Source organism: Symphalangus syndactylus, chromosome 5 (genome assembly GCF_028878055.3).
Source record: "Symphalangus syndactylus isolate Jambi chromosome 5, NHGRI_mSymSyn1-v2.1_pri, whole genome shotgun sequence".
Taxonomy (NCBI): Eukaryota; Metazoa; Chordata; class Mammalia; order Primates; family Hylobatidae; genus Symphalangus; species Symphalangus syndactylus.
In genome coordinates, this window is record NC_072427.2 from 66,827,051 (window position 1) to 66,839,343 (window position 12,293).

Here is a 12,293-nt window from a genome sequence, read left to right on the forward strand (position 1 = left end):
AGGGGTCACTGCGGCCATCTCAGCTTTTCCCTATGGGGTCCCTCTGTCCTGGGGCCCCTCTGCCTTGTCTCCCAGCACCTTGATGTCTGCATCTCTGCTACCCTGCCTGGTACCTCCGCTGCCATCCTCTCATCCAGGAAGAGGCTCAGGGAGCTGCCCTGCAAGGTCCCGTGGCAGCTGTCCCAGGAGCTCGAGCTGGGCTGTGGAGAGGAGGCGGGAAGGTCGCATGAGCCACATGCAGAAGGGAAGCCAGAGCTAGGGCCTGTCCACGCTTCACCGTGTCTGTGGAGCCTCCCAGGAAAAGCAATGGATTGGACCGAAGTCCCTATGGGGAAAGGGAAGCCACAGAGGGGCTCTGACGGGGGAAAGCAAGCAGAAGGGGAAGAGCAGGTGGGGAGGAGGAATCCCAGCACCTCCTGGGGGGGTTGGGGGTGGTGGCAGAAGCTGGGAAGGGCCCCAAGGAGCCAAACTGCCTGGACAGCATGGTGGGGGGTAGCATCTGCCCAAGTTCACAGTGCAAGGGTGCCAGGCCCAGATGGCTCTTCCGAGACCCTCAAGTGCTGCTACAACTGGGGAGCTGCCTGGAGAAGAAATCTCCGGGCACTTACCTGCCTCCCGCCAGGCAGCAGGTGCTGCTTGAACTCCAAAGACCCCTCCATGGTGGGGGTACCCTTTGCATCCTGAAAATGCAAGATGGGGCCCAGAAATGTCAGGACCAGCACCCTCAGGAAGGTGGGCAAGGCACCCACTGCCCCCTGCTCTCTTTATTCCTTCCATCCAAGTACTAACCAGGCCTGACCCTGCTTAGCTTCCAAGATCAGATGAGATCGGGCATGTTCAGGGTGGTATGGCTGTAGACAGCCATCTTTATTCCTAATGACCATCAGCTCCTGTGCCCAGGGCTCCCAGCACTGGCTCCAGGGTGTGGGCCCTCACCCCCACAGCCCCAGCCCCACTGCATGCTCTAGGGAGACCACGGTGGGGGTGCCTGTAGCCCCATGGGGACACCTGCCTGGGGGCCCCTTGTCTCAGCCAGCTGCGCTCCTAGCCCCTGGTGTCCGGAGGGCCTCCACTGAAAGGATGTCAGCGAGCTGCCAGCTCTCCCGGGTTTCAGCTCCTGTGGCTGCAGCAGGAGCTCCTGTTCCATCTTGGGGAGTGGGGCAAGGTGGGCAAAGTGAGCCAGGTCAGGGGGACCAGCCACGCCTTGGGCTCCCGTCTACCTCCCCTCCCCCAGCCCTCCTGGTCAGAGGGGGCCTGCCTCCCCCTCACTAGCTCTTTCAGCTTTGGCTCTGGAGGCTCACACCCAGTCCACCATGGTGCCTCTCCCACCACCGCAGCTGGCCAGGGAAAGGAGCAGGTGAGGCAGGGCCGGGTGAGGGCTCAGTGCCCTGGGAGACACTGACTTGCAGGCTGAGAGGGACTGTTCCCCCACCAGCCCTCAGGCCCTAGCCGAGGCACTCGTCACCTCTGTCTTCTGCATTTGGGCAAACTTCTCTTCCTGGGCTGCCAGCAGCTTTTCTAAGTCCTGGTGTCTGTGCAGCAGCAACTCCACATCTGACACTGAGTGCTGGGCAGAAGCATGTTCAGGTGAGGCCCAGCTTGTGGGGGGGCCCGGAGCCTGGTAGCCAGCTAAGGGGCAGGACCCCCACTCACCCCATAGTCGGGCTTCAGCAGGAGGCCCTCCCGGCAGGCCAGCCAGGCCTCAGCCTGCTCCAGCCTCTGCCAAAGCTTCTGCAGGCCCCAGCTCTTGGCACAGTGTTGCCAGCGCAGGGCCCAAGCCTCCTCCAGCTCCTGCAGCCGCCCTTCCAGGTCCTGCAGACACCATGTCACCTGGTGGGGAGGGGCTGCTATGGGTGACAGCTTGGGTAGGGCTCCCACCATGCACGGCAAGGGCAGGGCCAAGTGTTAATGGAAGTGCAGAGGGAAGGCTGTGAGACCCGCACCTGCCCCTTCGCAGCCTCTCTCCCTGCCTGCGCCCAGCCTTCCTTTCCCGCTGGTTTCCACGCCTGTGAGGGGCCCTGAGGCCTTGGGCAATCAGGCTGCATCCCCAGCCCAACTCCAGGCCCACCCTCTGAGTTCACACCTCCGGGGACATGAAGTGGCTGTCGTCCACCAGCTGCTGTCCTTCCTGCTGCAGGTCCTGGGCTTGAAGGCGGCACTCCCTGATTTCTTGCCCCAGCTCTTCATGCTGCCCAAGGAGCTGCTCAGCCCCCGCCATGTCCTCAGCTAGCTCCTCGGAGGACGCCAGCTCCTGCCTCTCCCGTGCCCATGCTCTGTGGGGCAGGGAAGGGAGCTGCTGTCAGGGCTGGCTGGGGAGCAGGGGAGGGCATGGGCAGGGGAGGGAGGGTCCACCTCCCCCAAGAGCCAGGATACCCCCACCCCACAGGGTAGAGCTGAGCCGGCAGCCGAGGTAGGACACCTACAGCAGTTCCTGGCAGCGCCCGAGGAAGGCATGGCCCTGTGCAGCCTGCACCAGCCACTGGCCTCGCTCCTGGGCCTTCGCCTGCAGGGTGGCCCAGGCCTCCTGCACCTTGGCCAGGCCCCCCGGAGCCGCAGGATGTAGCTGGCCCAGTCGGCAGGCCTCCGTCTGTACCCGTGCCACCTCCTTCTCCATAGCTGCCAGCTCTCTCTGCAACCAGAGCATGAGATCAGGCCTCAGTCCCCTCACTGAGCCGACGCGTGCTTTCCATTCAGGAGCACCAGGCCTCTCTGAGGAACCACCTCCACTCTGCTGCACAACCTGGGCCAAGTCCTAGGGCCCCTCGAGGAAGGATCTGGGTTTCTGGAGAGGAGGCTGAAGCAGGCTGGGGTGGGAGGGCTGAGATAGGTCCCCTCAGCCACCGCCTTCGGGCAGGGGCTCAGACAGGCAGGCTGCAGGGCGTGGGCCTCACCTCCAGGCGCCTGTGCTGTTGCTGCAGGGTCCGCACAGATGACAGGCTGTGGCCTCCGTCCTCTCCCTTCATCAGGGCCGTCTTCTCCTGCATCCTTCCCTGGAGCTCAGCTGCTGCCTGCTCAAAGCTGTGGACCTCATGGGCTGCAGCCAAGTTCTGGGAGAGGAGAAAGGAGCTGCTCAGGGCTGTTCTCTGCTCCCAGGACTCCTTTCTCCCTGGAGACAGGGCCTTCTGGGCCACCTCCTTTTGAACAAGGAGGACCATGGGGCTTGATGTGTCCCAAGGTACAGAAACCATCCTCCATGCTGCGGCCCTCAGTGAACATGATGATGTGGGTCTGTGGCAGGCCAGGGGGTGGGGAGGGCGGGGAGAGGAGAGGGCCTCATGTGCATCTCAGGGAAAGGCAGACGCGAGGTGTTGGGTCCACGTGAGGGAGCAGGCCGGTTCTTGGGGATCTGGCTGACCCTGGCAGTACCACCTGCAGTGCCTCTCATGGGGCTGGGGGACAGGGTCAGCTCAGGAGGCAGCCCCAGCCCAGGATCTACAGAGATGGAATGTCCTGGGCTGCAGCCAAGTCCTGGAAGAAAGCTGAGCAGGTGAGGGAGAAGGCGCATTCACTTGAGGCCAGCAGGCTGTGTGTCTTGTTGGAACCAAAGCCTGTGGTAGGGGGAGCTTAGAGGGATTTTTTGAAGACCCTGACACCCCTTAGCTCGGCCCAGCCTGTGGTCACCTACCTCTGTGCGGGCTTTTATTGCTTGGTCCAACCTCTCCCAAGCGGCCTCAATGCGGCTCCTCTGGGCTTGGATGTGGGGACAGCACCTGGGTGCACCCCGCTCTAGGGTGCCTGCCAGTTTCCTCAGGGCATACACCTTGGCCTGGCCCAGGCTCTGCACTTCCTTTCTGAAAGCATCAAACTTCTCTTCCAGCACCTGCAAAGGTGTGAGGCCCAGCAGGGTCACTCGAGATGGTATCATGAACTCTCAAAGCTCATGAAGAGCTCAGCAGACTGATGGCTCTGAAATCTCTCAACCCAGGTTCTGGAACCATCGGGATCCTCCCTAGGACACCCTCTCCAGGCTTCTTTCTGCTGACTCCCCAGCAACCCTTTCATCCCAAGGCAGGCCTTCCTCGGCCTCTGCCCACTCCCCGTGAGGTTTGCTCAGGAGTGACTCACCTTGACGCCCTCCAGGTCCTGCCCATAGTCCTGGGACTCGGCGGTGGCTGCCTTAGTGGTCAGCCAGGCGTCGAGGAGCAAGGTCTCTCGCTCCAGCTGGTGTAGCTGCAGCTGCTCCTGCAGACCGTGCCCCCTGGCCTCCGCCCTCCGCAGCAGCTCTGCGTGGGCCTCCCGAACTGCCTGCAGCTGGGCTAGCACCTTGGGGCTGCGGGAAGAGAGCGACAGCCTGGACTGCAGCCCTTCCTCTCCAGGCTGGAGCAGTCTCCTACCACCTCTGTAGGGGGCTTCTCTCTGCTCCTTCCCTGATGGTGTGGCTCCTGCCCACCTTTCTGGGTTCTTCCTGCTCTCCAGGAGTGCTGCTGTCTGCTGCAGCCGCTCGATGCGTGGGCCGAACGCTTCCAGGTCTCTCTTGGTGGCCTCCAGCCGCCGCAGAAGCGCCTGTGTGGCCTCAGCACTGTGGCCCATGTCCTCGCTGTCCAGGACATGGCCCCGCTCGGCCAGCCAGGATCCCGCCTCCAGGAGCTGGGGTCAGAGTGGAGATCCGTTTTCCCGGGGCACCCTCCAGGGCTCAGGATTTATAGCCACGATTCTCAGCCTGGCTGCACATGGGAATCACCTGGGAGCTGTCCTGCTCCCTCGGCCTGGCCCCACTCCTAAGCAGCCTCATCTGGTCCGGAACACAGCCAGAGCGGCAGTGTTTTGTAAAGGGTCCAGGTGATTGTTTTTTTCTATGCAAAATAGACATTTTATTCTTGGTTCATAGGCATAGATTTTGTTTTTGTCACTTAATAAAACCAAGTTTTAGCAAATATTCCTTGCAGTGTTTCTCCCTTTCATTTATTAGCCTATTTACTTCATTTACTTCAGTTTTTCTTCCTTTACAATTGTATTCACCATTCTGAAGTAATTGAGGTGGTATAATCGTCCAGGGAAGGTTCCAGGTGATTCTCATGTAAAGCCCTGGTTGAGAACCACTGGTCTAGAGGGAAAAAAGACAAAAGCCAACCCAGCCAGCAGCTGTGTTCTGGGAAACATGTGGAAGGAAGCCCTTGGGGGGCAGGAAGACCACTGAGTGGAGGAGACGAAAGGTGCCCAGGCCCGGAGTTACCTCCCGGCCGCACTCGCCCTGTGTTCCAGGCCTGCCTGCTGTGCCCTGCCCATCAGTCCTCTCACCTCAGTCAGAAACTGCTGGGCCTCCTGAGCCTGCTGCAGCAGAAGCCGCCTCCGCGCCGCCTCTGCCCGTAGGTGGGCCATGGCCTTCTCCAGCTGCTGCACCCGGGTGGCCACCTCGTGGGCGGCAAAGTGCCCAGCCTGCACCAGCTTGTGCCCAGTGCCCAGCACCACCCGGGTCAGAGCCTCGTGGCTGCTCATCTCACTCTCCAGGTTCTGTGGGGGAGGAGGCAGGAGGATGTGGATGTTGCTGACCCTTGGGGGACTCCCACAGTTGTGCTCGAAGTTTCACGGGACCCCACTAACTTGTCCCCAAGGAATTCCCTGTCCCCATGACTCCCAAAGAATCCAGGGCATCCCAAAAGCCCCCACAGGCAGAGAGTTCCTGGCTGGGCCCAGAAAGTGCCATTTACTTGGCTGAGAAGCCCTGCTCATGTGCGAGGCCGGCCCTCCCCGAGTGGGCCCACACCTGGTGCTGCTCCTGCAGGTGCCGCACCGCACTCAGGCTCTGGCCGTAGTCCTGGGCAGCGGCCAGAGGCAGCTTCTCCTGCACCCAGGCCATTTCCTCATCAGCGTCCCTGAAGAACTGCAAGAGGAGGCTCCGGGCCTCCAGGGCCGTCCTGCGCTCCTGCAGGGGCTCCCTCAGGCTCTTGAACCTGCAGCGGTGGAGGGTGGGACCAAGGGAGGCAGGGACCAGGGTGTCAGTATTAGGGATACCTGGTGACACAGATCACCCAGCTGTGGCCCTCACCATGGGCAAGGGGAGAAAGTGAGAAGACATCAGTTAGGGGCAGGGGTGGGTGTCCCTCCAGGAAGGCAGGGAAGAGAAGCTGAGGGCACAGGTGGATCTACCTCTGAAGCAGCTGCCGGGCCTGCTCTTCCACGTCTTGGGCAAGGCAGTGGCCTTCCCTCATGAAGGCCTGGGCCTGGCCCAGCAGTGCCTCAGCCTGCCTAGCCTTCTTGTCCACTGCTGCTTCCAGCTCCCTCTGTGTGCCCAGGAGCTCGCCCACCCCAGGCAGGGCCTGGTCCACAGTGGGGGCTCTCAGCTCAACTTCGATGGGCTCCAGCCAGTTCTCCAGTTCCTCCATGCTCCGCCGCAGATGCAGGGCCTAGGGTAGAAAGTGAGGTAGGCAGGAGGGGAGAGGCCTGAAGCCCGGCCAGCCGCCCCTCGGGCCTGCACAACCTCACCTCGCAGGCCTTCTGGAGCTTGGCCACCTTCTTCTGGAAGTTGTCTTGCAGCTCACCCCAGAGTGCTTCCAGCTCCTCCAGTCGCTCCTGGATGGCCTCTGAGGCTGGATGGCCCCCCTGCAGCAGCCTCTGTCCCTCCTGCAGCCACAACATGAAACACACCTTGTGGACTCAGGACTGCTGGTACCAGGGCACTTGCGTTGACTCTGACCACCAGCACTACAGCTGCAGAGTCCCTGCGGTCCAGCTGCATGATCTTGAGCAACTTTTTTTACCTAAGCCTCATTTTCCTCATCCGTATCATAGAGAAAATAATGGTTATTTTGTTTAAATGAGATAAGTCATATAAAATACTTAGCAGGGTGATTTATATCAGAGGGAGCCAACCTGGGGTCAGGACCTGCCTTTGCAGGTGGAATAGACAAGGTCTTAAAAAGTGCTATGCTGGGCACAGTGGCTCATTCCTGTAATCCCGGCACTTTGGGAGGCTTAGGTGGGTGGATCGCCTGAGCTTAGGAGTTTGACACCAGCCTGGACAACATGGAGAAACCCCATCTCTACCAAAAATACAAAAAAGTAGCCAGATGTGGTGGTGTGGGCCTGTGATCCCAGCTACTTGGGAGGCTGAGCTGGGAAGATCACTTGAGCCTGGGAGGCGGAGGTTGCGGTGAGCTAAGATCTTGCCACTGCACTCCAGCCTGGGCGACAGAGCAAGACCCTGTCTCAAAGTGGCTATGTTTTGACTCCTTCACTCACAGGACTGCTGGCTATGTCCTGTTCACAACAAAATGTTATCTTTAAAATTACTGAAAAGGTGCCATTTTTGGAAAGGGTGCCCCCGCCCCGGGGAAGCAACTGCTTCTTACTACACTTCCGCCTACACAACCGCTTAGCCAGATGCCTGCACACAGAAAGTACTGGATAACGTTGGCCACCATTACTGTGGTTCAGCACCAGCTCTGGGAGACTGTCCTGTGCTCTGCCTGGAGAGCTGTCCCACCACCCTCCTGCCCTCAGGGCCTCACCCGCTGCAGCTCCTGCTGTTGGTGCATGCTCGCGTCCAGCTCCGCCTGGAAATTCTGCTGCTTCCGTAACTGCGCTGGCAGCGTGGCTGTGTCCAGCAAACCCTCCTCCAAGGCCACCAGGTTCTTCTCCCTCAGCCACGTGGCCACCTGGGCACATGGGGAGGACAGGCCTGCTGTCTAGGGCTTTCCCCTTCCCCCGACCTCTGGGATACCCCAGAGGAAGGGTGGCCTTTCCCTGGGTCGACTCCTTCCCCACCATGACCGCCTCCCTCTCCAAGCGAGGCGAACCTCCTGGGAGTCCTGCAGGAAGGCCTGCAGCTGCTGGAGCTCCTCCAGGCGACGGCGGCGGGTCCCGGCTTGCCTGAAGAGCACCTCCTTCCTGCCGGGAGGAGAGGCTCGTGGGCCTGGAGCCACCCCCGGGGCCGGGTGGGGTGCCCGTCCAGCCTAGGCTTTCTCGGGTATGAATATACTCCGAGTTTGGAGTTTCCTTTGGAATAAAGATACATTGCACTCCCCCTCTGTGTTTGTGTCTGTTATGGGCCGGATCTTGTACCCCCAAGTTTGTTTTTGTTTTTGAGACAGAGTCTCACTCTGTCACCCAGGCTGGAGTGCAGTGGCACAATCTCTGCTCACTGCAACCTCCACCTCCTAGGTTCAAGCAGTTCTTCTGCCTCAGCCTACCGAGTAGCTAGGACTACAGGCTCAGGCCTCCACGCCCAGCTAAATTTTGTATTTTTAGTAGAGGCAAGGTTTCCCCATGTTGGCCAGGCTGGTCTTGAACTCCTGACCTCAAATGATCCACCTGCCTCGGCCTCTCAAAGTGCTAGGTTTACCTGCGTGAGCTACTGCACCCAGCCTGTACCCCTGAGTTCTTATGTTGAAGGCCTAACTCCGGAAGTGTTTTTGGAGACAGCGTCTTTAAAAGAGGTAATTAAGTGAAAATGAGGTCATATGGGTGGGTCCTAATCCAGTGTGACCTTATGAGAGGAGAAAATGGGCAGACACAAGCACGGGGGGGGGAAGATCTGCCTCCTGCAGGAGGGCAGAAGCCAGGGGCTGGAAGTCAGGGTGGCACTGTGCTGGGGGAAGCTGAGCCTGCTAGGAACCACCTAAGGTGACTGGGGGGAGGGGGTGGTGACAGAGACCAGCAAAGTTTGCATTCCGTTAATTCAAAGACCTCCACAGGTACCCAGGTGTGGTCCACCTGCAAGAATGGAGAGGGGGTGGCCCTGACCACTGCCAGGACACCAGCACAAGGAGCCACGGCATTTGTGGGTGCTGGCTGACTCTCTGATCGGCTCTCTGAGAAGGACAAAAGCCCCCACCAGTCTGGGATCTGGCTTTTGACCGTATCTGCCTTGATCTAAAAGTCTGAGGAGCTGCATGACGCAGCCAAACCCAATGAGCTTTTACAGGGAAAAAAACCGCAGAGCTGGGGTCTCATGGGCCGTGCAGGTCACATGCATCTGTGTCTGAACTTCAGTTAGACGAACTAAGACTTCTGCTAGCCTGCCTGTGGGGCCAGCACCGTGCTTTCGTCCTCATCACAGCCCTTAAAGCCCAGGATGTGAGGCTCAGCTGCCGTGAGGAGGAACTTGTCTGAGTCCTGCCATTAGTGAGCAGCACAGGGACTCAGGACTGTGACCCTGGAAGGCCGACACTTGACCTCTGTGCCCTGCAACCTTCCGTTTTGTGAGATGGTTTCCCCTTGGTCTCCTAGCATAAGCCTCTCTTTAAACTCCCTTTGATCTCAACTGAATGAAGAAGGAAGTGGGATTTTCCACGTGGTGTTTGATGTCCATAACAGGCAGACACATTGCAGGGCCGGGGTGGTGGGGACCCCCGGCATCTGACTTCAGTCCTTGGAAAAGGCTGGTGAGCCTGGGCCAAGTAGTGGAAGAGTGGGAAGGGAAGAACCGGGATGCCAGATGCCTGTGCCAGCCCGCCCACAGCACCCCTCACCCCAGAGCCACCGCTACCTTCGAAGCATGGCCTGGCAACTGCCCAGGGCACTTTGGGCCTCGGGGTGCCCACCGTGGTGCAGGCCGCGGGCCGTGGCCTCCAGAGTGCTGATCTTTCCCGCCTGCACCTCCAGGTCCCGCTCCAGCATCTTGTGCTTCCACAGAAGGGGCTCCATGGGGTCCAAGGGGTCCTGGTGGGAGTGGGGAACCCGATACTGTCCATGAGGCTTCCCCTCCCATCCCAGGCTACCTGCCTTCCCACCTAGAACCATCCTACCAAATGCTCATCCACAGAGCGGCTGCTCCGCCCAAACACATCCCTCACGTCCCTCAAGGCTGTTTCCAGCTTTAGGACAGTGATTCCCAGCCAGGGGAGGCATTTGGGATAGGGATCAAAAGCCAGAATCTCCAAGGCAGGCAGAGCTTTTTCGTGTAAGGTGAAAGCTCCCTCCTCTGCTCTCTCCGGAGGACTATGTTAGTCTCCAGTTATCCTCTGAGGTCTCCTATAAGTTACACTTGTCTGCTTCAGGGTTGGGGCAGTGGTGGGAAAAGCAAACCTCTAGGCATTTGGGAAGCGAGGAGGGCAGGGGTGAGGCGGCAAGAATGGGTCAGGCCCACACAGGCACTCTAGAAGCTCCTCGGTGTTCGCAGTGGGGCCTGCCCACAGCTGCATGGGAACTGCTCCAGATGACAGGTAAGTAACTGCCCAGTGACGGATGTGGCCCAGGATGGGGAGGTGCCCCAGAAGGGGAGGATCCCTGGCCTGGGGAGCTCAGGCAGCACTGGCTCGTTTGACCCCTAATGCTGCTCTTGTAAGTCCCCCCTCCTGCCCATTCCTGCTGGGCACCTACCCATAGACCCTCACTGGCTAGGGAGTCTTCCTTGCTGCAAAGCCAACGTTCCATCTTCTCCACGGAGCTCAGAAACAGCTGAGAACAAAGGAAAAGGCAAGAGACAGTGGGCGGAGGGTCCAGCCACTGCAGTTGGAGTGACCGTTCCAGCGGCACAGGTTGGGGAACCAGGGTCCTGGAAGGCAAGAGTGCTGAGTGGTGGGGAAGTCCCTGGCACGGCAGCCCCTCCAGCCTTAGCCTTGACCAGAGGCTGTGGGGTCAGTGCAGGCCCTGTTGGGTGGGGCAAGATGCAGGCTGGAGATGGGACTGTGCCTACCTGTAGCTCCAGGGCCTGCTGCAGCTGCAGCTGGTGCTCCTGCCAGGCCCCTTCCAGGCTGCTCAGCTCCTGTTCTAAGCCAGCCAGCGCCTGGCGAATGTCGGAGCTGGAGGGGTGCCCCGCTGTGAGCAGTCGCTGCCCAGTGCTTCGGGCCAGGCTGATGCTGTCTGCCCAGGAGTCCAGCTCGGCCTGGAACAGGACTGGGCTCAGATCACTGGGGGCTGGAAGCAGCCCAGCAGGCAGGAGAGAGGTGGGGAAGCAGCTGAGGAGTGGGAGGCTGGAGGAGACAGGCAGGGCAGGACACTCAGGAGGCCCAAGAGCAAGGGGATGAGAGGAAGGGGAGGGCAGGGCAGAGGTGAGGGCCTGGGAAAGGCTTGGGCCAGCTGCCCGTTCACCTTGCGCTCCTGATGCTCTTCTAACATATGCCGGGCTTCCACAGGGCTGTGAGGAGCGGGGCTCGTGTCCATCTGAGCCCGCAGCCTCTGGGCGCCGACCAGCAATTCCTGCAGCGTTGCCTGGAGTTCCTGAGCTTGGTGCAAGGCATCCAGCGCCTCCCTCCTGCCCACAGCACTTATCAGCTAGTCCCCAGGCCTTCAAACCCCTCTGCCCTGTGCTCACTGGTATCTTCTGTCCCTTAATCCCCTCAACCACAGGAGGGCCCACAGGCTGGGAGTTACTGGGAGAACAGTGCAGTTATTTGAAGGGTGGAGAAGGAATCCTAGGGGCTGAGGGGAGGTGTGGGGACTGAGGTGCTGGAGGATGGGTCGGCGAGGGCAAGGCCTGCGGGGTTCATACCGCTTCTGGGCCCTGCTCAGGAGCTGCCACCAGCTCTCGGCTACCTCCTGCTGCCTGTGTCTGAGGCTGTGGGCTGCCTCAGGGCTTCTCTGGCAGAGGCGGCCCACTTCATGCTCTAGGGACTGTGGGGGAAGCCAGGGTCAGAGGCTGGGGCAGGGGAGCCCTGGGCCACCCTGGCATCGCAAAGCCCCTCCTCCCCGCTCCTGACTAGGGTCCCACTGAGGAGGTGCCCTGGGCCCAGCTCCACAGCCAGCTGCGCACCTCCACCTGGGCCTGGATGAGGTGCACTTCCCGCTCCAGCTCCTCATGTTTCCGCAGCAGCCTCTGTGTGCTCTCCAGATCCTTCCCGCAGTCCAGGGCCTGCATCAGGGCTTCCTGGAGGAGGGGCACGGCCAGTTACCTGCTAGGCCTTTGCTTCGGCTCCTCCTTCCTGGCAAAGGGCCTGGCCAGTGGCTTCTGTGTGTACAGCAAGTCCCCAGCGTGATTTCCTGGCCCCGGCTTTGAGGGCCAGAGATCTCTTCCTTATGTGAGGGGATGATTCAGAGGAGCAACTCTGGATTTGGAGTCTCCTCTGAGGGGAGAACCTCACGTGTGTGCTGCTTCCCTGTACACTGTCTCACTCGACTCTCATCCCTTGAGGAGTGAGAAAGAAAATAGAGCAAGGATGGATAGACAGACAGGCCTGGGCAGACAGGCCGGTGCCGTCATCTGAGGGCAGGAGCCAGCAGAGGAAACAGCCAGGCGTGCCCACCACAGGCAGCACCTGTTTCACATGAGGGCTTCCTAGACCGGGTTCTAACCCTGCCAGATTCCAGCCCGGGGCCCTCTGGTTGTGTACCCAGTCCCAGGGCAAATCTCCTGAGGGTTTGGGCTTCCTCAGAGATGGGAGGAAACAGAGAGGGTGTTTTCTGGCCTCTGGACC

At 60.3% G+C, this 12,293-nt stretch overlaps 1 protein-coding gene across 1 annotated transcript in view; it reads right to left on the reverse strand.

Moving 5' to 3' along the window:
• LOC129482678 (spectrin beta chain, non-erythrocytic 5) overlaps positions 1 to 12,293 on the reverse strand; it is a gene marked incomplete at its 5' end in the record, with an annotated part of 35,821 nt that overhangs the window by 3,007 nt on the left and 20,521 nt on the right. Inside the window, 23 exon segments of the mRNA XM_063638499.1 lie at positions 114 to 200; positions 609 to 680; positions 1,013 to 1,147; positions 1,466 to 1,567; positions 1,654 to 1,830; positions 2,084 to 2,273; positions 2,424 to 2,629; positions 2,892 to 3,047; positions 3,626 to 3,820; positions 4,066 to 4,270; positions 4,391 to 4,587; positions 5,239 to 5,451; positions 5,705 to 5,891; positions 6,088 to 6,344; positions 6,424 to 6,561; positions 7,449 to 7,595; positions 7,737 to 7,827; positions 9,428 to 9,600; positions 10,261 to 10,338; positions 10,577 to 10,765; positions 10,972 to 11,134; positions 11,372 to 11,493; positions 11,633 to 11,746. Of these exon segments, the coding sequence (XP_063494569.1) occupies positions 114 to 200; positions 609 to 680; positions 1,013 to 1,147; positions 1,466 to 1,567; positions 1,654 to 1,830; positions 2,084 to 2,273; positions 2,424 to 2,629; positions 2,892 to 3,047; positions 3,626 to 3,820; positions 4,066 to 4,270; positions 4,391 to 4,587; positions 5,239 to 5,451; positions 5,705 to 5,891; positions 6,088 to 6,344; positions 6,424 to 6,561; positions 7,449 to 7,595; positions 7,737 to 7,827; positions 9,428 to 9,600; positions 10,261 to 10,338; positions 10,577 to 10,765; positions 10,972 to 11,134; positions 11,372 to 11,493; positions 11,633 to 11,746 (3,594 nt within the window).